This window comes from Argentina silus (assembly GCF_951799395.1).
Source record: "Argentina silus genome assembly, chromosome: 7".
Taxonomy (NCBI): Eukaryota; Metazoa; Chordata; class Actinopteri; order Argentiniformes; family Argentinidae; genus Argentina; species Argentina silus.
In genome coordinates, this window is record NC_139661.1 from 22,902,673 (window position 1) to 22,927,672 (window position 25,000).

General features: G+C 45.3%; 3 protein-coding genes across 4 annotated transcripts in view; 1 reads left to right on the forward strand and 2 right to left on the reverse strand.

The window, feature by feature from the left end:
* Positions 1–1,857, reverse strand: part of LOC310806739 (uncharacterized protein) — a 10,979-nt gene extending 9,122 nt beyond the window's left edge. For both annotated transcript variants that reach the window (XM_083672943.1, XM_083672942.1), the window contains exon 1: positions 1,720–1,857. In XM_083672943.1, coding sequence (XP_083529069.1) covers positions 1,720–1,722 — 3 coding nt within the window. In that variant the 5' untranslated portion in view covers positions 1,723–1,857. The remainder of the gene's footprint in view (positions 1–1,719) is intronic.
* A 949-nt stretch (positions 1,858–2,806) lies between these two features.
* Positions 2,807–18,735, reverse strand: plat (plasminogen activator, tissue). Its single transcript, XM_083673362.1, has 15 exons — positions 18,641–18,735; positions 12,110–12,199; positions 11,801–11,843; positions 11,045–11,179; positions 10,195–10,305; positions 8,870–9,044; positions 8,431–8,522; positions 8,096–8,270; positions 7,878–7,963; positions 7,477–7,596; positions 6,788–6,995; positions 6,211–6,347; positions 5,864–6,004; positions 5,524–5,672; positions 2,807–4,705 (listed from the first exon to the last, which is right to left on the reverse strand). The coding sequence occupies exons 2-15, from the start codon at positions 12,173–12,175 to the stop codon at positions 4,535–4,537; spliced, it is 1,809 nt and encodes a 602-aa protein (XP_083529488.1). The 5' UTR covers positions 12,176–12,199; positions 18,641–18,735; the 3' UTR covers positions 2,807–4,534.
* Positions 18,736–23,387: 4,652 nt separating this feature from the next.
* ikbkb (inhibitor of nuclear factor kappa B kinase subunit beta) overlaps positions 23,388–25,000 on the forward strand; it is an 18,437-nt gene continuing 16,824 nt past the window's right edge. The window contains exons 1-2 of the mRNA XM_083673641.1: positions 23,388–23,527; positions 24,530–24,797. Coding sequence (XP_083529767.1) covers positions 24,699–24,797 — 99 coding nt within the window. The 5' untranslated portion in view covers positions 23,388–23,527; positions 24,530–24,698. The remainder of the gene's footprint in view (positions 23,528–24,529; positions 24,798–25,000) is intronic.

Below are 25,000 nucleotides of genomic sequence, written 5' to 3' on the forward strand. Positions count from 1 at the left end.
AAGCAGGAAGTGGACATGTCTGTGTTTCCACAGGGCTGTTCTCAGCAGAGCTGGTCAGAGAGGAAGTAGTGATGTAAATGATCACAGAGAAGTGGGAGAAGGGGGAGGGAGGAGGGAGGCAGCAAGGGTCACACAGGTGGGAGAGGGTTTCTCTCTTTGTCTCTCTCTCTCTCTCTCTCACACACACACACACACGCACACACACACACACACACACACACACGCACACACATGCGCGCACACACACACACACTGTGAATTTATCTATCTAGTTAATGATTGGATGCCTCCTGAGAAAGGGAGAAGAGAGAGGGAGGGAGGCAGAGAGAGGGAGGGAGGCAGAGAGAGGGAGGCAGAGAGAGGGAGGGAGGCAGAGAGAGGGAGGGAGGCAGAGAGAGGGAGGGAGGCAGAGAGAGGGAGGCAGAGAGAGGGAGGGAGGCAGAGAGAGGGAGATGCAGATTCTCAGCAGGTCTGGTCATTCATACAGCAGCAGTCTCTTGCTCTTCACCATACCCAACCACAGTGTGCTGCTGCTTCCACTAAGTCAGCTCTCAGGGAAATTTAGAGGAACAATCCTTTGTCTGAGCCTGGCTGAAGTATGACCAAACAGAATGACATTGTTGTGAGCCCAGATATACCATAAGCCACCAGGAGGAAAGGGAAACGGCTGTGTGACTGTGAATGTTATCTGATGCAAACAGGGACGGGACGGAACAGCACAGGTGCACAGGCTGCTGTTAGGAGTGCTGGCTATTGTTAAGCCGAGGTTAGAGGTGAGATACAGTACCAGTCAAAAGTTTGGACACACCTTCTCATTCAATGGTTTTTCTTCATTTTTATTATTTTCTACATTGTAGATTAATATTGAAGACATCAAAACTATGAAGGAACACATATGGAATTATGTAGTAAACTAAAAAGTGTTAAACAAACCAGAATGTGGTTTATATTTTAGATTCTTCAAAGTAGCCACCTTTTGCTTTGATGACAGCTTTGCACACTCTTGGCAAGGTGTGTCCAAACTTTTGACTGGTACTGTATGTAATTCGGTTTGGTTTAAAGCATTGACCTGGCAGGACCGTCACACTTTAGGTTGAACACATAGTGATTGAGGGGGAACAGCCAAAGCAACGCCTGTCTCAGTGACCCAGCAGTCACCATTGCCATTGCGTAATACAGAAAGCTCTATGAAATGCTATGATATACAGACATAGAATTTCAAATAACTAAATGTTGGTGTAAAAGCTTTTACTAGCCTATAGCCTAGTGAATTACAATCAATTCACAAATTGAACATACTAGACTATTTAAAAAATTCACATTCCTTATGCAAAACATGACACAACTAGAGGTATTTAGATGTTGAGAGCAGCGGAGAGCGGCAGAGCGGCAGAGCGGCAGAGCCCGCAGCGCAATAACAGGTGACAGCGTTTACGTCATCAACATTACACCGCTGTCCGAAAAGTGAAAGTTACGCAGATTTTAGAAGTGTCATAATTTAGCGGTCTTATTCAATAACAATGTGTCTCCTAGCAATAAAATAGTAATATAGTAGCCTAAACACTCGGAGTTATGTTGCAGTTTGTTACAATGTTGTAGGTAAATACAGTATATGGGTACTTCCTTTTATCACCAGAGTCTACTACACAGGAATAAACGTTTCTAATATAAATATTTGTGAATAGATTTAGATTGAACAAATTACAAACTTAACTTTACCATTGTTGTGATTCTCTTGGCTCAAGTCATGAAGAATTTCCTTTCTTGCTGGCCTCGGATGCAAATAGGCATTAGTGTGAGACGGGGGCAAGGATACTGCACCGTGAACAGGTAGCAGTTTAAACGATCATGACCGTTCCTCCCTCTCTCCCTCTCCCTCTCTCCCCCTCTCTCGCTTTCTCTCTCACACACACTCCCTCTCTCTCTCTCTCTCTCCCTCTCTCTCTCTGCTGATATTTGCATAGGCCAACCACTCCGTCATTTAGACTAGTGTTGCATTACCTGCCCATTTTGTTGCTCAAAACCAGAGCGCAAAAAAACTGCGCAATAACTTGACAATACACTTGCTCTTTTATGTCACACCAATATGCAGGAATTACTATAACAATAGTAAAACGATACTTTTAATTTTCAGACATTTACAGCAAATTTAATTTTGAATTGATTTCATGTCAAGCATAATGTGGGATACAAGTCAAGTGTCATGAAATCAATGGTTCAGGTCATGTACATATATATGGCCTATCCTAGCCATTGGAAAGCTTGTGCCAGAGTGCAGACAAGTCTGGAGAGCACCTCAATGTACTCTAAAGTGGCTCCCTTAGCCTCTACCCTGCTTACACTGATGTAAATGGACCAGACGGGAGAATGTCTGGTTGCTACCCACCATCTTGCTTTCATCTGTCCAGTATATTTAGATCTGAGTAGATGAAGTTAAGAGAAAAGAAGATGAGATGAGAAGACAAGGTAAAGGGGTTGAGAAGAGGACGCCACTGTCGCTGTTGAGATGCACTCTGTCCCTGTACTGAACTTTGCTTTCTCTTTACTCTAAAGGAAGGTCCAGGGCCTGGGTTGAAACTCTTGATGTTATCATAATTGTAGTAATTTAGGGAAATAGCTTGGGTGGGGTTTGAACCAGACACAACAGTAACACCATCACCTCTGCCATACAGACGTCCATATCGAGGCTGTGGTACCGTGGGAGGCAAGAGAGCAGAGAATTAAACCTCATGACAAATATCAAAGTGGAGTTCTAAAAAGCTCTTTAAGTTAAATGCATGCAAGAGAATATCAAAGGACCAAAAAATGTATATTCAAAACATTCTTTATTAAAAATGAAGGAGTGTCTTCCCCAAACAAGGTTATGATAGCATAGAAAATAAATTACAAATATTATTATCACAATTTTAAGACTCCATAAACATCACAGCAGCCACAAAGCAACAATTACAATGGAAATACACATAAATATTAACTTAATACACAAAATAAAACCATAATGAGAGTGTGTTAAAGAGATATGAAATGATAGCAACAACACTCACAAAGAACAAAAACTAAGTTTAGGGAGCGAGAGTCCAAGTGCTTTGCAGTCAAAGAGCATTCATTTGATACAGAGAAACACCTCCCAGTCCTTCAACATACAGTACAGTCAACGTTAAAACACTGTACATGTTCAACACTGGGCTCAACCCAACATCTAAGGAGTAGAAACTGATTATTGTGCGTGGGTAAAGACCCTGGGCTAATATCAAACTAATAAGTCATCCCCTTTCCTTATCCCCTTTCCTTATCCCCTTTCCTTATCCCCTACCTTTCCATCTTGTCCATTGTGAATCTGAAAGGACAGGACAGGTGAGTCCCTTCTATAATCCCTAGTGCCTACACCCATCCAGTTCAAACAGATAAACAAGGGTCCGGTGGAGTCAGCAAGGAGGAAGAGAAAGGCTTGAGCATTGGTTTGCAATGCATCCGCTGCACTAGATTGACTCTGATCCAGCAGATAGTCTTGTGGTTAGTGTTCCGGTCAGGTGTTCCTATATGGGAGTGCTCCAAGTTAAAACAAGCTGATATAACATTACAGCATACAGATGATGAGTCACAGGCATAAAACCCATTTGAGAAATGAACTGAAAAGAATACTGTTCATTGGAGTGGATACAATATTCCTATGGGACCTTGTTTGCAAAGTATTGGTTTGACTGATAATCCTGCACTATTTACACCCAGTCTCAAGGCATATCAAGATTTCTCCATTCCACACTAAACCGACAACATGACATCATGGGTTAGCCTCTGTCCCAAACCACTGCCTCCCCAAAGATGACATCACAGGATTGCCCTGGCCTGTGGTTCATCTGATTGGATCTAAAGTATGTCACGATCTCTGTCTTTCATGTGTCAATCAAAAACACCCAGCGGAGTTCTGGAATGCTGTGACTCTGAGAGAAAGGGGAAGGGAGCGTTAACACCATAGATATCTACAGACATTCTTACTTAAATCGGGGATCTATGGTTAGCAGAAAGAAGGCACTAGGGGGACGAGGAGAGCTGAGCAGAGGCAGTCTGCAGATTGAGGACGGGGGAGGGTAGTGTTAGATCCAGCACCATGAATTTCAGAACCTACTGTAAGAGAGGCAAAAGACAGGAGCGAAAGGAAGAGTTGAGAGTTCAGTGGACACACACACAGAGAACACGCACTGGAGGTTCCTGTGGTACGATCCTGAGGGAGTGGTCGTCCATCAGGTACGTGTCATGTTTAAGGCGTCCATTTTGACCGAGACTCTTTGATGCACCGGTACCAATGCTCAGTGGATAAACACAGCAGGTTTCTGTCAGAGGCTGATGATCTCTCTCTCTATCTGTGTGTGTGTGTCTCTCTCTCTCTCTCCCTCTCCCTCTCTGTCTGTGCGTCCATGTATCAGCTTATTGGTGTATGTGTGTTTTGTCTGTCTATCTGTCTGCCTGTGTGTGTATGTATGTGTATGTTTCACTAAGTAGTAGTAGTAGTAGTGTCCCTGGCTCTGAGCAGGTCTCAGTTGTTCTGGTCTGCCGTCATCTTGCTGCTGATCCAGTCAGTGTAGCGGGTGACACGGGTGTACACCCCGGGGACGTCCTTCTTCCCACAGCCATCGCCCCAGCTGATCACACCCATCAGAGTCATCCTCCCATCCTTCTGACAGACAAGAGGACCTCCAGAGTCCCCCTGCAGAGGAGGGAGGAAAGAGAGAGAGCAAGAGAGAGAGAGAGAGAGAGAGTCAGACAAGACACATGTTCACAATTGACATACAGTACACATGTGACATGGCTTTCTATGACTGATACAGCGTTTTGATGACTCGGTCAGTAGGCTACTTGTGTATGTTACTCATCGGCTATACTGCTTTACCAGCCAATTAGACATTGAGGCAAATAGTGTCACCATTTTAGTCAAGACAGAGGATCAACTCTCTGCCTAAACCAGCTGTGGGAGAGTGCCCTGAAAGAGAGTTCAGCAGGGGTCCTTCCCATCAGCACAGTGTGGGAACCACAGATCAGCTCGAAACCAACTTTCACTTTCTCTCTCCCCAGTCCCACCTCAGACGGTTCCACCCCACCTCCCTCACCTTGCACAGCTCAAGGCCACATTAGAACACTGAGCAGAAGCCCCTCCGCAAAAGTCACCCTCCGTGGCATACAGTACCAGTCACCACCTACAGTACCAGTCAAAAGTTTGGACACACCTTGCCAAGAGTGTGCAAAGCTGTCATCAAAGCTAAAGGTGGCTACTTTGAAGAGTCTAAAATATAAAACATATTCTGGTTTGTTTAACACTTTTTTTTTCATTTTTTTTTCACTTCATAGTTTTGATGTCTTCAATATTAATCTACAATGTAGAAAATAATTAAAAAAAATAAAGAAAAACCATTGAATGAGAAGGTGTTTCCAAACTTTTGACTGGTACTGTATCTCCTACCAGTCCCCCCTAATCTCGCATGGTTAAAGGTTGAGTTAGCACACTGAGCTAAAGCCCCCCTTCCTCACCTTGCAGGCATCATCCAGTCCCCGAGTGTCCCCTGCACACAGCATGTTGGGGGTGACCAGGCGCCCAGACAGCACCTCAGGGACGCAGCGGTCCTGTGGCCACAGACGCACGTGACCTCTCTTCACACTTTCCGAGTAGAACCCATCGACTGGGGAGAGAGAAAAAGTTTCATTTGTTTTTGATCAATCATTCAAAACCTTTACAAACGTCTTTTTCACCCTAAAGAGGTGTGTAAACGCTTGTGTGATTTATACTGCCTCCTGCTGGACCTATCAGACTCAAACATGAAAGCACTCAGCTGAAAAGGGATATGAAGACAGGATGTGCGTTTTTTCTTACACTCTTTCTCTTTCCCGTAGCCGGAGATCTCACACTCGGTCCAATCAGGCAGAACCAGTCCTGGCTCCGGTAGGCAGGCGGGCAGAACCTCCGGAGAGTTGATTGCACAGATGCCAATGTCGCTCTTCAACTTCAACAGCACTGGAGGACGAAAAGACGGGAAGACGGGAAGACGGGAAGAGGAGGAGGGAGGAGATGAGGATGAGGGGGAAGGAGAAAGGAGGAGAAAGGAGGAGATTGTTTTGAATAAACACATTTTTAATTGTAGAATTGCATACGCAGTCAAAACAACAAAATACAACGGACATCTTTGAGCTTAAAGCTCCACAAAACAAGGGCTGGCTCACCTATGTCGTTGTCAAAGGTTTCAACGTTGTATTTCTCGTGGACCCAGAACCTTTCCACTTCGAATATCTGCTCACTGTCGGAGTTCACCTTACGCAAGGTTCTGCCAAGAACAACCTGTAACTGCTCAGGTTCAAACCTGACAGGGACAACACAACAGTGTTACAACAGTTGTATAACAGTTTTTAATCATCTTCTTATCTAACTTGACCCCTGACCCTCACCTCCTTAAAGTCCCTGAGACACATTTCCAGTAAAAGAGGAGATTAATGAATAGAGATGAACCAGTTTTTAATGAATAGAGATGAACCAGTTTTTAATAAATAGAGATGAACCAGTTTTTAATGAATAGAGATGAACCAGTTTTTAATAAATAGAGATGAACCAGTTTTTAATAAATAGAGATGAACCAGTTTTTAATGAATAGAGATGAACCAGTTTTTAATGAATAGAGATGAACCAGTTTTTTTTCTCTAACCCTGACTCTGTTCACTGCCCAACACATGGTCACACAGCCGTGTCCGTGTCCGTGTCCGTGTCCGTGTCCGTGTCCGTGTCCGTGTGTGTATTCAGACCTACCCGTCCCCGAAGCAGTGTGCAGCAGACAGGAGCCAGCAGGAGTCTATGAGGACCCCCCCGCACAGGAAGAGGTGGGCTCTGCTCCTGCGGTTGTAGCGGTTGATGGCCGCCTGCCACGGCTGGTCTGAGATGTCACTCTGGCGCCCCCCCAGGATACGGAAGGAGGGGCGACTCCGGGAGGTGTCGGTCCGCTGGCCGCAGGTGAGCACTAGGGGGAGTGAGGGAGGAGAATGACGGTTAGAAACTGGAACGTTTCTATGTAGACTTACATTTTTACATTTTTACATTTTTACATTTACGGCATTTAGCAGACGCCAAGCGACTTACACATAAGTACATTTGTTTAAGGAAGTGAATCATCTATCCATCAGTCATCATAAGATAAAGTAATCAATGCTCAGAGCAGGGGCCATTTAAAAAAAAATATATATATTAACAGGAGAGAAACTTGTACAGGGGGGGTAGTGGGGATGAAGAGGTCTCTAGGGTTAGGGTTAGGGTTAGTACAGGGGGGGTAGTGGGGATGAAGAGGTCTTTAGGAGGGACAGTTAAAATGTAGCCTGAAGAGACTTGTGAGTTTTCACATCTAAATACCTGAAATGCGTGTGAAGGAGAGGTGGTATACAGTAGGATGTGATTTGTTATGGTTGTTCACATAACATCCTAATAACATCCTAATAACATCCTACCTCTGTTGTTGTTGGTGGTGGTGGGGGCTCTAGGGCCGTTGTTGGTGGTGGGGGCTCTAGGGCCGTTGTTGGTGGTGGGGGCTCTAGGGCCGAGAGTGGTGATGCCGGGGGGTCGTCTCACTAAAGAACAACAAACAAAACGCATGGTTACGGGATGAAATTGTAAATGTAGCACATATCATTATATATATTATATGTATAACATATCATTGCCCTGAATTTCATCGCCAGAATATTTGACTCATTCGAGCAGCAGACAGTCGACTCATCATCTCTTTAGTCAATCTAAGTGATGATGATGATGACGATGATGATGATGATGATGATGCTTTGGCAGACACTAGAATAACAGTGGTTATTTGACTGTATTGTGCTGTAGCCATGGTAACAGGGAAACTCACCGCATTTAGTGACATCACAGAGCTCCCAGGTCAGCTGCATGTTCTTGAAGACATGACACCACGGACCTGAATCACCATCTGGGTTCCTGAGGGAGGGGGAGGGGGTCCGATGAGACGGGGGAGATTAGGGGAGGAAGTGTGGTGTGTGTGTGTGTCTGTTTTTGTGTGTGTGTGTGTGTGTGTGTGTGTGCGTGCGTGAGTGCGTGCGTGTACAGTACCTGCAGAAGCTATGACTCCCCAGTCCGAGCTCTCTGGCATCGGACCTCCAGGCTGTGTAGATCTTGCGGCTGACGAGGGGGGAGTCCCAGGGGAGACAGCGAGTCCCACTCTTGGTGACGGCCGCGGTCCCCCTGTACGTCTTCCCTGAGCCCTGCACACACTCTAAGTTCTGGTCTGGACCAACACAGAGAGAGATAGAGGTGTCAGGAATCTAGTCAGTGACTATAGGTGGTGGCCCAATTAAAAACAAAAGTCTTATTACAGTAATACAGGTGTAATATCCAACATAATGTTTGAATAAATGAAAATCAAATGTGTCATAGTTTATTATTACCTGCTGGGCAGCTGGACACGGCACAGACTTCCCAGGCGATCTGAGCACCTTTATAGACGTAGCACCAGGGTTTAGTGTCGTTGTCTGGGTTCCTGGGAGAGGAGAGGAGAGTTACAATCAAGATTCAGTTGGGGTTCAGCCTTGCATTTGTAAAAAGGGAATTTCATCATAATGAAAATGTAGTTAGAAATCCACCTCGCAATGGTGAAAAGCCACAAATGTTATGTAAGTTCAAGTTCAAAAACGGTATCGTCCATTTTCCAGGGCAAAAAACACAGCACAGCAACACACATCTCAAAATACAAAATACAACAAATGAAAAATGTACATTGTAAAGTAGAGAGTTGCTTTAAACTACTACGGGCATAGACCAGCAGTTGAATGTCCCTTCATACAGGACTGCCCCTCAATGTGCCCCCTTTGTCGTACTGACTGCTACCTGCAGAAGTTGTGGTTGCCCAGCCCAAGAATCTTAGCATCGGTCTTCCTGGCGGTGAACTTCTTTCCTCTTAAAGATGTCGAGTTCCAGTTGATGCACTCTGCTCCCGAACGGCTGATACTCCAGGTACCACGGTACCCAACGCCTCGCCCCACCACACACTTCTCATTGGTGTCTAAGGAGAGAGAGATGAGTTGGAGTTGTAATGTACAGTACCAGTCAAAGGTTTGGACACACCTTCTCATCCAATGGTTTTTCTTTATTTTACATACATACATACATACATACATACATGCAGTACCAGTCAAACGTTTGGACACAAACTTGCCAAGAGTGTGCAAAGCTGTCATCAAAGCAAAAGGTGGCTACTTTGAAGAATCTAAAATATAAAACATATTCTGGTTTGTTTAACACTTTTTTGTTTACTACGTAATTCCATATGTGTTCCTTCATAGTTTTGATGTCTTCAATATTAATCTACAATGTAGAAAATAATAAAAAATAAAGAAAAACCATTGAATGAGAAGGTGTGTCCAAACTTTCGACTGGTACTGTACATTTAGTAAGACAGTCGTAATTCAGTCATATACTGACTGTCCCTCTGTCTGTATGTCCCTCTGTCTGTAATTCTGTCTGTCTGTCTGTCTGTCTGTCTGTCCATCCATCCTCTATCCTGGGCCAATGACACTTCTCAGTGGTATCTATGTTCTATCAGACACAAACATATTGGTATCTATGGAGAAACCACATTGTCATAATAAACATGTTGATCTGATTGAACCCCTTCCCCTGACAGTAACATCATATTTCCTGGTGACGTGACTCAAGCTTCACTCACATGTACGTCTGCATGCTGTGTTTGGCCCTGACCACACCGTATCTGAGCAACCACACACAAGTGCATTGATTAGACTCAAAGGGAGTCATGTTTAAAAGAAAGTTTGGGTGTTGCGGTTTCAACAGAAGACCAAAGACGCGGTACGATGCTCATAGTCACGATATAACTGAGCTCACTCATTGGCTGTGAATGAAGTCATTTGGCTGTGGTCCCATGTTTTCATTGGTTTCATATGGTGAATGGGTGGGGTGTCCAATGGTCCCAGACGATTAGAACATAAACATGTTATATGTCAGCAAACCATTGGGGGGGGGGGGTATTTTTGTGTTTTTAGGACCCTTTTGCTTTTCTGGCTGGTCCACCGTCCACAACTCCATGACACCTACAGTGTGAGTCTGTTACCTGTTGTTTGTGAGTCTTCCTACCTCTCCTCTCTTTCTATCAGACTGTTCTACTGCAACATGGATTGTGAGTCTGTGGTACTTACTGATTTCACAATGAGCCCCAGTGAAGCCTGGAGGACACTGGCACAGGTAGTCTGAGGAATACACCGCCTCCTTGCAGGTTCCTCCGTTATAGCAATGAGACACGTAGCAGTCTAGGATGGAGGGAGAGGGAGAGAGAGAGAGAGAGAGAGAGAGAGAGAGAGAGAGAGAGAGAGAGAGAGAGAGAGAGAGAGAAAGAGAGTTAGTCAAGTTGATTTTTAACATACCTACTTTTCTTTCTCCAATAACTATATTTTCACTGCACAGAAATTATCCCCCTCTTACGAATGCCAAATATCCTACAGATAATCATTGTTTACCTTATTTCAACACTTTGTAGATGTATTTGGGTTCTCGGGTTGTAAATGCAGTGCTGATGACTATCAATAACTCACTATTTATTTTCTTTTCCCTACCACTACAAGTTCTCATAATTGCTCACTTTCAGAATAACTTCAAGACCATGTTCATGTCACTTGGGCTGACAAGCGACCGCAGGCTGAAATGTGGTTGTGGTTAGTCTGGCTGAGGGCGGTCATGCCTCACAGCGGTTGTCAGTGGGGGGAAACATGCGTACAAGAGCCCCTGGTGCCAAGACGGTTTAAATAACCACCTAGACAAGACTACACCCTTCAAATAACTCTGGAAGTGAGGGAGAGTGAGGGGCGACGTAAGTGAAGAACACAAGGGAGTGGAAGAAGGAGGAAAGAAGACAGACAGATTAGGTTCTATTGATTCGTATTGGAAAAATACACAGACAGAGAAATGACAAGTTGACCAGTGTGTGTGTGTGTGTGTGTGTGTGTGTGTGTGTGTGTGTGTGTGTGTGTGTGTGTGTGTGTGTCCACTCACTGATGACGGGCACAAAGTGACAGCGCTGTTGTCCTCGTGACCCACAGCTACAGTACTCCACACGCTGTCCCCTCCACCGCAGCCATGTGTCCCCATAACTACGCATCGCTCCAGTCTGACCATCCACACACCGCGCTGAGAGCACACACACACACACACACACACACACAGAGAGAGAGAAACACACAGACACACATAGACATAGGAGTCAATTACTCCAAACAAACACAAACAATGGGACTATATGATACAGTACACATTCACAGGTTCACACACGCTCACACACTCTAGGTTCACACACGCTCACACACTCTGGGTTCACACACGCTCACACACTCTGGGTTCACACACGCTCACACACTCTGGGTTCACACACGCTCACACACTCTGGGTTCACACACGCTCACACACTCTGGGTTCACACACGCTCACACACTCTGGGTTCACACACGCTCACACACTCTGGGTTCACACACGCTCACACACTCTGGGTTCACACACGCTCACACACTCTGGGTTCACACACGCTCACACACTCTGGGTTCAGGTACTAAAGAGGACAGGGTGAAAGGGACACTTGTAGAGGATGAATAGCATCTGACGGTTGAGATCAGAGAACACAGTACAAGCTGAGTCAACGACAATCTGAGAGTGGAGAGAGAGAGATGGGGTATTCAAGGAAGGAGGGGGCATGTGGAGGGGTGTCAGAGGGTAGAGGGGTCGAAGGGCAGAGGTCAGAGGTCAGCCCAGTCTTACCTTTGTAATAACGTGTCCCTCTCTTGGTGCGCCTGAGCTCAACCTGCCACAGGGAGAGAGGAGACGACATCAGACAGGGCCATGTGATGTTCACACAGTTTAACACAGTTTAACACAGTTTAACACAGTTTAACACAGTTTAACAGCTCTAAGCCGGCAATGTAACATATTCAAACCATCATCTAATATGTGCTTGATAAAAACAGGAGATTTCTAATAGTAGCAACAAAGACCGGATGCAGGGAAGTGGTATAAGTAGCTGATCTGTACGAGATGATTATGTGAGTGTTCAGTGGGTGCAGTACCTACTTTGTCAGCTATGCAGCAGCAGAGAGCTGCCAGGAAAATCAGAAGTCCCAATGTGGTACTGGCCATGACTGAGGATCTTGAGCTTTTCGGCTGGAAAAGGAACAAATACATACATGATTGTTCAAGAAGTTCTGAGGAAAGGAATTCTCCTCTTGTGAACCTTGAGCTAAGCCAACCAGGAAATGAACAATAGGCCCAGGGTCAACATCAAGTTGCTCTGATGTATGTATAGCTTGGCTGGACTCCCCAACACAATACTTTTTAACTTCCTTCTTCTAACTCTAACCCTAACCTGAGAGGCCCTTCCCTGTGGGTAGGAGAGGAAAGGGTGGGAGAGGTGCTGAAGGATGTTGATGGGAATCAGGGATCTTTTCTAGTGCTTTGAAATTGTGGTGATTTCCTGCGGGCCTTATACAAACAGACAGGAAGTTATTGCTACGCAAAAAGAACCTGAGGGTCTGATGATGACGTGATCTCCTGGCCGCTCTTTATCTGATCTCACTTTCAGCTGTTTACTGAATCTCTTCCCCTCAGGAGTAAACGATAGACAATATCAGGATAAACAATACTCTCCCTCTCGATGATCTTATCCTACAGCGTTTCACAGACAGACCAAAGCCCTTAGTTCCTGGGGGACCAGGAACAGTGACAAATAACCCAAGCACTGCTAGACAGACACACAGGGGTGAAGGGGGCAGCCTTAAAGACCTGACACAACACGGCTGCAGCATTCATACAGCATTCCACGTCTGGACAGCAATACACAAGCTGACCTAAAAAGAGCACAGCAAATGTAGGACGGGTAGAATGACTAATACCTATAGTGTGTGTGAGAGAGAGAGAGAGAGAGAGAGAGAGAGAGAGAGAGAGAGAGAGAGAGAGAGAGAGAGAGTGTGTGGAGGAGGGGAAAACAGAAAAGGAAACTTTAAAGAGTTGTTCCGAAGGCTGTATTTAAAGGAGTTTGGGTCGCTGGTTTGATTCCTGCGTGGGCCACTTCTGCTTAATGTGTTGACTGTGAAACGGTTGATACTGTCTGCCAACTGACAAATGACAACTTACTTTCCATTTGTCTAGAGGGCGACTATTCCAGAACAGCAAGTATACACTTCTGCAAAGGGTTTTCGTGGTGTTTTTTTACACACACACACACACACACACACACACACATGCATGCACACGCACACACACGCACACACACACACACACACACACACACACACACACACATATACACACACACGCGCGCACGCGCACACACACACACACACACACACACACACACACACACACACACACACACACACACACACACACACACACACTTCTCAGCAACATAGAGCTCATCAAATCACGAGACACAAAAGGATCTGAGGCTCTGTTCATTGTTACACTCACGGTTGAATTTCTTTTATAACTAAACACCTTTCGCCAGACTAGACATGCTGCAGAGCTCAGCTAAGCTCTATTGCTTCTCTGTCAACTGTGACTAACCATGAGTCACCCTGAGACAAAGAGCAGAGAGGGGGAGAAAGGGCATAAAGGCAGTTGGGGAAGACAGAGAGATGGAAGGGGGAAAACCGAAGAAAGTTAAAGAAAAACAAGAGGGAAAGATTTAAAAGAGACTAAGTTTGACTGTATTCAGCATTGTGGTCGTTGCATAGATAGAGGACCAAGCTTGACAAGGACCCTCAACACCTGCACCCGCACCCACACACACGCACATGCACACACACACACGCACGCACGCACACACACACACACACACACACACACACACACACACACACCAGCTTGTGGATGTCTGAGTCTGAGTCACCCCCTGTGGGTGACTGGGCTAATAGAAAACAGTCCTGTTGTTTTGATATCTGAATGAGGTCAAACTGCTACGCTGGCAACCACACACACACACACACACACACACACACACACACACACACACACACACACACACACACACTTCTCAGGAATATAGAGCTCATGAAATCACGAGACACAAAAGGATCTGAGGCTCTGTTTATTGTTCCCAGAACAAAGACTCTCTGTCTTTCGTGAGGTTACTCTGCACACACACAAAACACACACACACACGCACACGCATACACACACACACACACACACACACACACACACACACACACACACACACACACACACACTTGTATGTCATCCTGAGGAAAACCCCTAGCTTGTAAATGCCGTGTTTTTGTAGCCCTTGATAAAGCCTCGTTGGTCGTCCGTGAATAAGAGACCCTGAACCCTGGTCGTTTAGTTTCCCTTCAGTTCCCGTGGTGCAGCTGTTCAACTGTGTTCTTCCTCTCCCGCCCTCTCCCCTGTCAGCCCAAACCATATGTTTCCTGCTAAAACAGAGCCTATATGTGTGGCCAATGCACTTACATACTCACACACACACACACACACCCCTACAAGTCCATGTGTCTCTGCCACTAAAGCCAGAGGTGTCCCTCACAAAGAGAGGCCCCAGACACCACAGGATTATCAACTGCACTCTGACAGCCCACAATGCCGCTAGTCTGGTTCAAACTGTGTTTGTGGCCTGGCTGTGACCCACCCTTACAAGTCGTACAGCACTCAGACTCGCGCTTCTGATGTTGGCAGCAGTTTATGAGACAAGTTCATTTCTCGCAAAATCAGCATATTCTTTTGTTTTTATTCAACATGAGGGGTAAAATAATTTCCTCAGGATAAGGCGCCTGCCTGTCCCACCCAGTGAGTTAGTGGTTTCTTTTGACTGGGTGACCATAAAATGGTGATGACCAAATTCCGTTAAGAGGAGGAGAGCTGGAAGAGAGATCTCCTAGTGGGTCAAGTCTGGCGGAAGGAGAGAAAGTGGCTTTCAGAGCATTGCTAGCACTAGACTATGAGTCAGCATCAACTATATACCAGCGCACTAATATTCACACACACACACACACACACACACACACACACACACACACACACACACACACACACACACACACACACACACACACACACACACACACACACACACACACACACACACACACACACACACACACACACACCACCCCATGACCAGCAACATTGTAGTGGATGTGTAGGGCAACTCCCTAACCACATCTCCCATTTCCTATCAGTGTTGGGTCATGCAGCTGGCTGCTGCAGTAATTAACAGAGTTGTCTCTGAGTGGTGCCCACAGCACACACTCCCCCAGTCTGACCCACAGCACACACTCCCCCAGTCTGAGTGGTGCCCACAGCACACACTCCCCCAGTCTGACCCACAGCACACACTCCCCCAGTCTGACCCACAGCACACACTCCCCCAGTCTGACCCACAGCACACACTCCCCCAGTCTGACCCACAGCACACACTCCCCCAGTCTGACCCACAGCACACACTCCCCCAGTCTGACCCACAGCACACACTCCCCCAGTCTGAGTGGTGCCCACAGCACACACTCCCCCAGTCTGAGTGGTGCCCACAGCACACACTCCCCCAGTCTGAGTGGTGCCCACAGCACACACTCCCCCAGTCTGAGTGGTGCCCACAGCACACACTCCCCCAGTCTGAGTGGTGCCCACAGCACACACTCCCCCAGTCTGAGTGGTGAGTCTACCTGACCTGCACAGAAAGGCTGTGTGACCATGTGACCATTAGAGGATTGGGTACAGAGAGAAGCTGACTCAACAGAGGTTCATCTCTATTCATTAAAAACTGGTTCATCTCTATTCATTAATCTCCTCTTTTACTGGAAATGTGTCTCGGGGACTTTAAGGAGGTGAGGGTCAGGGGTCAAGTTAGCTAAGAAGATGATTAAAAACTGTTATAAAACTGTCGTAACCGTAACAATTGTCATAACAATTTAATTTAATTGTTTAAAATATGGAGTTAGCTACTATGACCGGGACATAAAGAATGCCATTAACATTCATGACGGCTGATTTTGTCTAATTACGGTAAGCTGTTTAGCTGGCATTATCCTGACCATACAGGGGGCTGTTACTCACACCCCTCTAGAGAGGGTCTGGTCTGGCCTGATAACCCCTGGGTACAGAGAGGGTCTTTGTGGCCGGATAACCCCTGGGTACAGAGAGGGTCTTTGTGGCCTTGCGCATGGCTGAACTCCTGCTCTGTTCATCAGAGAGTCTGTGACTGCAGCTGCAGAAAAAAGCTCACTAGTCTAGAAATAGAGAAGACAGGCAAGAGAAGAGACTGAAGAGAAAGAATAGAGAGGAGAAAGAGGAGGAGGGGGAGAGAGAGAGGAGAAAGAGGAGGAGGGGGAGAGAGAGAGGAGAAAGAGGAGGAGGGGGAGAGAGAGAGGAGAAAGACGAGGAGGGGGAGAGAGAGAGGAGAAAGAGGAGGAGGGGGAGAGAGAGAGGAGAAAGCAAATCCCTGATGTCAGCAGTGAGTTGTCAGAGCTTTTATGAGAGAACAGTTGAGTCATCCTATCCCACAGCCCCACAGCACAAAGAGAGGAGAGAGAGATGGGGATATGGATGTATGGATGGATTTTTATGGATGGATCTTTTAGCAATGCTCATGGCAATCAGAGGACCAGAGAATTCTGTTGTCCAGCAGGGGATACAAGAAGAAAATACAATTTTACGCCAAGGGATTCAATATGGTCTCCTTGCACAAGAAATATTACATTTTAGATAATGATTAAATGACTCCCTCATTAACACTGACTTCATATTCCAACCTTTAATACTTCATAGAGAAATAGAGAAGAAGTACAAATATTTGGAAGAGACTATCCTCAGACCTGAAACATAGATAAATAACCAGCTACAGTATGACCCCCTGAGTCAGACAGCTCAGCCTAAAGCATGGAGGCCCCCCAGCCAACCACACAAAGCCTGCTGACTGACCAGCTAAAAATCCACAACACAACACGCCCCCCCCCCCCCCTCCCCCCACACACACACACACACACACACACACACACACACTCACTCACCAAGAATGCACTAAATGCACTGATCCATCTGCAATGTTCCAGGTTTAAAACTCAGGGATCTAAGAGGAACAAAGCCGGGTAATGAGAGATGCTGTCCAGTGGAATTCCGGGGGGGTGAACTAACGGTTGAGGCGTGCCTCTCTGTCCCTGTACCTCTTCTGATAAGAACCTGTTGCTCAATGATCTAATGCACGGTTAGTCAGCAGGCACAGGGTGGAACCAAAACACACACACGCATGCATGTACGCACACAGACACGCACACTCACGGACACGGACACACACACACGCACGCACGCACCCACGCACGGACACACACACACACACAAACACACACACGGATACACGGACACACACACACACACACACACACACGGACACATGGACAGACACACGGACACACACACGGACACACACACACACACACACACACAAGATGAACCTCCCCCAAGAACAGTAACAGGAGGAATATTTCTCCAGTGCTCCTCTGGAACGCAAAGCTATTCCAGTATCTGTTACAGCAACCTGTTATCTCAAAGAAGATTGCTAAATGTGTTGCTGCTGTAGTAGATACAATGTTTGGATGTTCTGTTCTGCTGAAAGAAGTTGTACAATGACCTCATTCTAGAGCTGATGATTACTGAGAGAGAACTATGAGGAAGTGATACAGAACAGCACTGGGGAGTATCAGGTGGAGGAGAGGGAGATGATGGAGGTGACGGAGGATGAAATGACGAGATAGGAGGTAGGAGTGATGCGTAGAGGATCTAGGAGTGAGTAAGCACAGGTGAATTCCTCTCAGCTCACTCACACCTTCATTTCCCCCTACATATGTGCCATTTAGCTGACGCTTTCATCCAAAGAGACTCACATTGCAGTGAGTGCATACATTTCAGAACGTATGGTCCCAGCGGGAATCAAACCCACAACCTAAGCGTTGTTAGCGCCATGCTCTACCAACTGAGCCACAGAGGACCATATGGACTGTACGTCTACAGATGGCGTAACAACCAGCATCAGGTGGCAATAGTGCCACATGCATGAGAGCCACATATTGTTTTAGTGATGCAGCACAAGTACACTACTGCGACCTAGAGTACAAAGTTGTATGAATATTCATCAGATAAAATGGGTTGAATTACTCTCAGTATTTTACTAGTGAACAAACTAAAACCTTTTCAGAATAATCCTATGTAATCTAAATAGATGACAAGATTATATTTAAAAAAACAACAACTATATATAAACTATATTCTAAACCTGTGAGAGTATTACTGCAATATTCTCTGCTTTTAAAAATCTATCAGCCACATCTGCAGATCATCTGCTAAATCCATCTCTCATTCCACTTGAGACATAAAAACAGAAAATCATAGAATTTCATTATGAAATGCTTACCGCACTAAAAAAACATTAATTATTGTTAAAATGAAAACTGCGTGGATATTACAGTATGTTCATTGTTTATCCTTAAAAGCTTTAGTGAAGCGTGCACATTCTTCAACAACCAAACCTCGAAGCAATAAGTCTATTGCATTAGTCTATGGCTTTGCTATGAAATTATACGCAGAGCATCTGTGTCTTACCTTTTGGATAGTGTATTATGTCCTTCCTTACTGATGGTCACTGTAGTTCTCTATGTCGCTCAAGTTGTCCTTCCTCTGGGATCCTGAGCTGAATGTGTGATCGTCCCTCCGCTTCTCCAAGTTTTTATCCCAGCTTCCAAGCCTCGACTCCGTCTCTTTCAGCGGAAAAGGGAGGGGGTTTTTCGGAATGAACGAGCCGAGAGAGGCGGGCCCGGATGATGATGCGGCGTGGGCGGGTTCGCGGCTCGCTGCAGGTGTCCAAAGTTGGCGGTTTTGATAATGCAACAGTTCTGCAATACTCAGAATGAGAGGTCAATGTGTTAATGAGGTAATCCATGAACAAAACGTCATATGCGCCGGATACTTTGTTGAATCGCTCCAGTTGTGTATCATACTTTTGCTCACATCTGCTCAGTGTCTCCTCATGGGTAGTGTATGTTTGCACAAACATGACCTGACAGCACATAACTAAACCATGGTGATGATGCCCCCTGCTCCTGCTCCTGCTCCTGCTCCTGCTCCTGCTCCTGCTCCTGCTCCTGCTCCTGCTCCTGCTCCTGCTTAAATAACATACAATAGAATACTCAAACACATAAACAACACATAAGACCACTTACAGTCACCAACCTTCTGTCAGTATAGTACAGTATTGTGACACCTGCCCTTATTTCTGTCCAGGATATAGGTTGTGGGTGAGAGGCTGGTTTTGTGGTAAACCAGTTGGCACCAAGGGTGATCCAGAGTAACCGCAATCCCCTTGACTCGACCCATCCCATCCTCAGGAAGTCTATGACTGTGCCAGTCATCCTCCAGAATGGCCTGTTATTCCATTAGAGCTACAGTTCATTCTAATTCTACAATATTGACTAATTCTAATTCTAATTCTTTTATTAAATGGCATATATTTTAATTATTTATCGCACCCGTTCTTTGGAAACATTTAGAACTCATTTAGAGGGAGGGGGAGATGGTTTAATGCCTTGTCTCATTCAAACCCCATCTGTGTTTGATCATAGAGGAGTCACCAGTGTTTTATGAGGACACAGACACACACACACACACACACACACACACACACACACACACACACACACACACACACACACACACACACACACACACATGCAAGCACACACGTACGCATGCACACACACACACACACACACACACACACACACACACACACACACTGTGTTTAGCTGTTTGTCAATCCTGGTGTTACAACCGTCTCAGACATGCTGCGGAATATTCCCAGTTGACTAAAGATTATCATTTCATAATTGTCACTAATTGATGCAAGAAGGCTGAAGGCGACTGTGGTTATGATGGCTCCGTCTGCCGGAAACATCCCCACTACCCCCCTGTACAAGTTTCTTAATTATTATTTTTTTAATTCCTTCTTCTAGCATTGTGACTGCCTATGGCCCCCTGGTCCGAGCATTGATTACTTTATCTTATGATGACTGATGGATAGATGATTCACTTACTTAAACAGATGGATTTGTTGTAAGTCGCTTTGGATAAAGGCGTCTGCTAAATGCCATGAATGTAAATGTAAATGTAAGTAGTCTAAAGCTTTAGGGAAACTCACCCCAGGTTGACAGGGAGAGAGAGGGACTGTTAAAGTCCCGACACGGAAACTGATGGTGTCTCAAAAAGAGGAAAGGCTCTACACAGGACCTGATGAAAACCCAATGGTGGAAAAGGAGCCCTACCAGCAGGCCAAACTCCTTTAAACATGATGGGACTACAGTACCAGTCAAAAGTTTGGACACACCTTTTCATTCAATGGTTTTTCTTTATTTATATTATTTTCTACATTGTAGATTAATATTGAAGACATCAAAACTATGAAGGAACACATATGGAATTATGTAGTAAACTAAAAACTGGTAGTGTCTATCTAACTTTCACACACCTGTCACTGTGATTTGCATTTATTTCTTATGCACCTTTTTTCAACAACACCACATTTAGTGAAGATGAACAGGAAGCAACGTCATATTTAGTAAACAGGAAGTGTTTGTCCAAACAAAGAGAGTCCCAGAGGGTTAGGGTTAGTCTCAGGCAGCGGAGGGGTTCAGGCCGACGCCACATTCACGTCAGGAACGTGTCACGCGTGTCAAAGCTCTGCGCAGGCTTCACCACATCACGGCCTGTTTGGAAACATAGAAGTGCATTACGTCAGAGTTTGTGTTTTCCCCGTGAAGCATCAACCTGTGAATGTGTCATGTTCGTGTTTGTGTTGGAAATTCTCAAGAGTGTTTTTCCTAATGCAGCGATAAGAGGAACGACCAACTGTGAGAGTGCACTTCAGTCAGATACAGAATGGAGTTAAGATGCAATTTCCACCGGGGGATAAAAGGGGAAATAACTGTATACTTCTCTCAAGTGTTTTACAGAAACAACAAGAAATGGGAAGGCATTAAAAAAAAAACGAATTCAGAAATCTTGGGCTTTAAGTGGTCTGTCCAGACCGTCTTACCCTGTCTGCAGGCCAGTAAATGTAGTGACAGTGGAGCGGTCATCCCGTTGAGTCAAACACTCTCATCCTCCACATCACAATCCAGGGAATGCACAACGCATTTGTGGTTTGCCATTAGCCAAACACTGAAAATTAATTACTTGTTTACGAGCGCCTCTTATTCTCGTAAACGGTTCAAAAGAAGGGAATTGTGTTGTGTGGTGTTGTGTGGTGTTGTGTGGTGTTGTGTGGCGTTGCGTTGCAACTGTTATGTAATGCTACTGTTAATACACTGCACATATCTGTACATATCTGTTTATACTGTTCATACTGCTTTCCATATTTATTCTGCTTATTTACTCTGCTTTAATGTTACTGTTAATACATATATACTGCTTATACTGCACTGCCGATACAGCTCATATGCTGCGTATACTGTTCATACTGCATTATTTTATTCTGCTTATAATGTTACTGCTAATACATATACTGCTACACTGCACTACTTATACTTATACTGCACTACTTATACTGCTCATATACTGCACTACCTGTATATATTGTTCACACTGCACTTTTCTGCTTTTTTGCACTTCTGGTTAGACGCTAACTGCATTTCGTTGTACTCTGCACAATGACAATAAAGTTGAATCTAATCTAATCTAATCTAATCTAATCTAATCTAATCTAATCTAATCTAATCTAATCTTGGCAGAAGCTGCAATAGGCTACGTCCGCATGAGACAGATAGGATTCAATTATAGGCTTCTGTATTTCAGAATTATAAACTTTCCTGATTGGGATGCATTACCAAGGAGCTCAAAATAGTGATGGTGAATAATGTCATGGGCTATTGAAGAGACACATGATAGGCCTACTGACTGAACTTAAGTAAGAAAGATAACAGAAGTTTGAAGGGAAATATTCATTCACACATTATGTTATTATTACAAAGTTTGTGATAATAGCATAACATAATGTGTCAATGAAGGTGGTAATTCAACTGAGTAGGTGTGGTTGGGGACACTAATGCACAGCTAAGAGAGTCCTACAACACCTCCTTATATATATACAGTCCTACAACACCTCCTTATATATATACAGTCCTACAACACCTCCTTATATATATACAGTCCTACAACACCTCCTTATATATTTCAAATGAAGCCAAGACAGCAGGAGCATACAGTCCATACAGTAGCTTGCTTACTTAAGAACGACAGAAGTATGTTTGTCTGTATAATAAAGGCTGTCCGGAGCGGCTGTCAGGGGAGAAGACAGAAGTATGTTTTTCTGTATGATAAAGGCTGTCCGGAGGGGAGAAGACAGAAGTATGTTTTTCTCTATGATAAAGGCTGTCCGGAGCGGCTGTCCAGAGGGGAGAAGACAGAAGTATGTTTTTCTCTATGATAAGGGCTGTCCGGAGGGGAGAAGACAGAAGTATGTTTTTCTCTATAATAAAGGCTGTCCGGAGCGGCTGTCAGGGGAGAAGACAGAAGTATGTTTTTCTCTATGATAAAGGCTGTCCGGAGCCCAGGGGAGAAGACAGAAGTATGTTTTTCTGTATAATAAAGGCTGTCCAGAGGGGAGAAGACAGAAGTATGTTAGTCTCTATGATAAAGGCTGTCCGGAGCGGCTGTCAGGGGAGAAGACAGAAGTATGTTTTTCTCTATGATAAAGGCTGTCCGGAGGGGAGAAGACAGAAGTATGTTTTTCTCTATGATAAAGGCTGTCCGGAGCCCAGGGGAGAAGACAGAAGTATGTTTTTCTGTATAATAAAGGCTGTCCAGAGGGGAGAAGACAGAAGTATGTTTTTCTGTATAATAAAGGCTGTCCGGAGCGGCTGTCAGGGGAGAAGACAGAAGTATGTTAGTCTCTATGATAAAGGCTGTCCGGAGCGGCTGTCAGGGGAGAAGACAGAAGTATGTTAGTCTCTATGATAAAGGCTGTCCGGAGCGGCTGTCAGGGGAGAAGACAGAAGTATGTTAGTCTCTATGATAAAGGCTGTCCGGAGCGGCTGTCAGGGGAGAAGACAGAAGTATGTTAGTCTCTATGATAAAGGCTGTCCGGAGCGGCTGTCAGGGGAGAAGACAGAAGTATGTTAGTCTGTATAATAAAGGCTGTCCGGAGGGGAGAAGACAGAAGTATGTTAGTCTCTATGATAAAGGCTGTCCGGAGCGGCTGTCAGGGGAGAAGACACAACACGGGTTCTCCTCTGGTGGGCGGGGCTCCGGCGCGTGCAGGTTTACAGGAAATAATGAGAATCAGGAAGTAGAGCGACGATCTGTTCTGTCGCCACTTTCAGCAGCAAGTCCGTGAAAGTTCAGCGAAGTAACAAATAAACGTATATGTCAGCTTTCTCTTTCTTAAGGCTACAAACGCGAACTTTTTTTTTTCTTGGGGCAAAGTCTACACGTTCCAAGGTAGGAGATTGTGCTAGGTGAAAGTCTAGGTGTTCGCGGTGCTGTTGTGTGCTGTTGGCCTCAGGACGGGTGGGGGTGGGAGTGGGGTTGGGGGCGGTGGGGGTGGGGGTGGCGATGGGGCTGTGGTGGGGTGGCGATGGGGTGGGGTGGCGATGGGGCTGCGGTGGGGTGGGGTGGAGGTGGGGGGGGTGGTAGGGGTGGGGTGGGGGGGTGGTAGTGGTGGGGTGGTGGGGGTGGGGGTGGTGGTCGGTGGTCGGCCGAGGACGCGACCCGAACATGTCCCTTTGTTTCACACATGGTTTGAAGATGAAGAACTTTGTCTAACATCACCTTTGGAATTGAATGAGATGTTTGTGTCCTTGCCAGATGTTTCCAGACCGGACAGAAACAACCTAACTGATAACTTGGCTGTCTCTCATTGCTCATACTCTCAGGGAAGACACAGTATTAAGAAATAGTAGTGTGTACTTCAAATAGTACACACACACACACACACACACACACACAGTTTTCTACAGCAAATACTATTTTATTAAAGAAAGTGTGCTAATTTATGATGTCTCAAGAGTAAAACGTCTGGAATCAATGGATATTACAAGAATATGCCCTAATAAAGAGTTTGAATATGGTGCCCTTCTAGTCTGTATGGATTAGAGCTGTACATCCCAAAGTCCCCTCTTAGCTGTAAGCTGTGTGACACACACACAGGCTACACACTCAGTCTCATGCTTAGGCTGCATCACTAAGACTCCCTTACTCACAGATTATCATGCTAAACAAGTTTGGCCCTATTCGACATCACATTGGCATTATTCTAGGGTGACCAGAATGGAGTAACGCATTTAATCACTTATCCTCAATCATGAAAATTAGACAAATGTAAATGCATAGTAATAGTACTCTATAACTGCATTACTAAGTTATTAGGGTAATTAGTAATTACATGTGTTATTCCCCTCAGTGGTATATAGTGGTATGATATATGTTTTGTCTTCTATTCAGGTCTCGTGTCCCTGTGGCTGCTGTCAGTGTGGACAAACTGAGCACTAGCTGAAGACTCAGACCAGCAGAGGACTGTCAGACTAGCAGAGGACTGTCAGACTAGCAGAGGACTGTCAGACTAGCAGAGGACTGTCAGACCAGCTGAGGACTGTCAGACTAGCTGAGGACCATGAGTCGCGTCCCTCAAGCCCAGAGCTGTGGGAACTGGGAGCTAAAGGACCGACTCGGAACTGGGGGGTTTGGAAACGTCACCAGATGGCAGAACAAGGTACAGAAAACCTACACAATTACTTATGATGATTCACTGCTTCCAGCTGGGTTCCCTCCTCCTCCCTCCACCACAACTCCTCCCCTGGTCTTAGCTGGCAAAATAAGAATGTGTTCACAACTTAACAACAAAAAAAGCAACAAAATATCATGTTGCTAAATGCCTTTAATTCAATTTACTTTGAGGTGATTTGGGGTGTGATA

What these genes read in the sequence shown, in the direction of transcription:
- plat (XM_083673362.1), bottom strand. Translation starts at nt 12,175, where the DNA reads ATGGCCAGTACCACATTGGGACTTCTGATTTTCCTGGCAGCTCTCTGC. An exon ending in TCACTTTGTGCCCGTCATCA is followed by an intron (nt 10,306 to 11,044) that starts GTGAGTGGACAC and finishes CCTCCATCCTAG; the next exon opens with ACTGCTACGTGTCTCATTGC. An exon ending in CGTGTCCAGCTGCCCAGCAG is followed by an intron (nt 8,271 to 8,430) that starts GTAATAATAAAC and finishes GTGTTGGTCCAG; the next exon opens with ACCAGAACTTAGAGTGTGTG.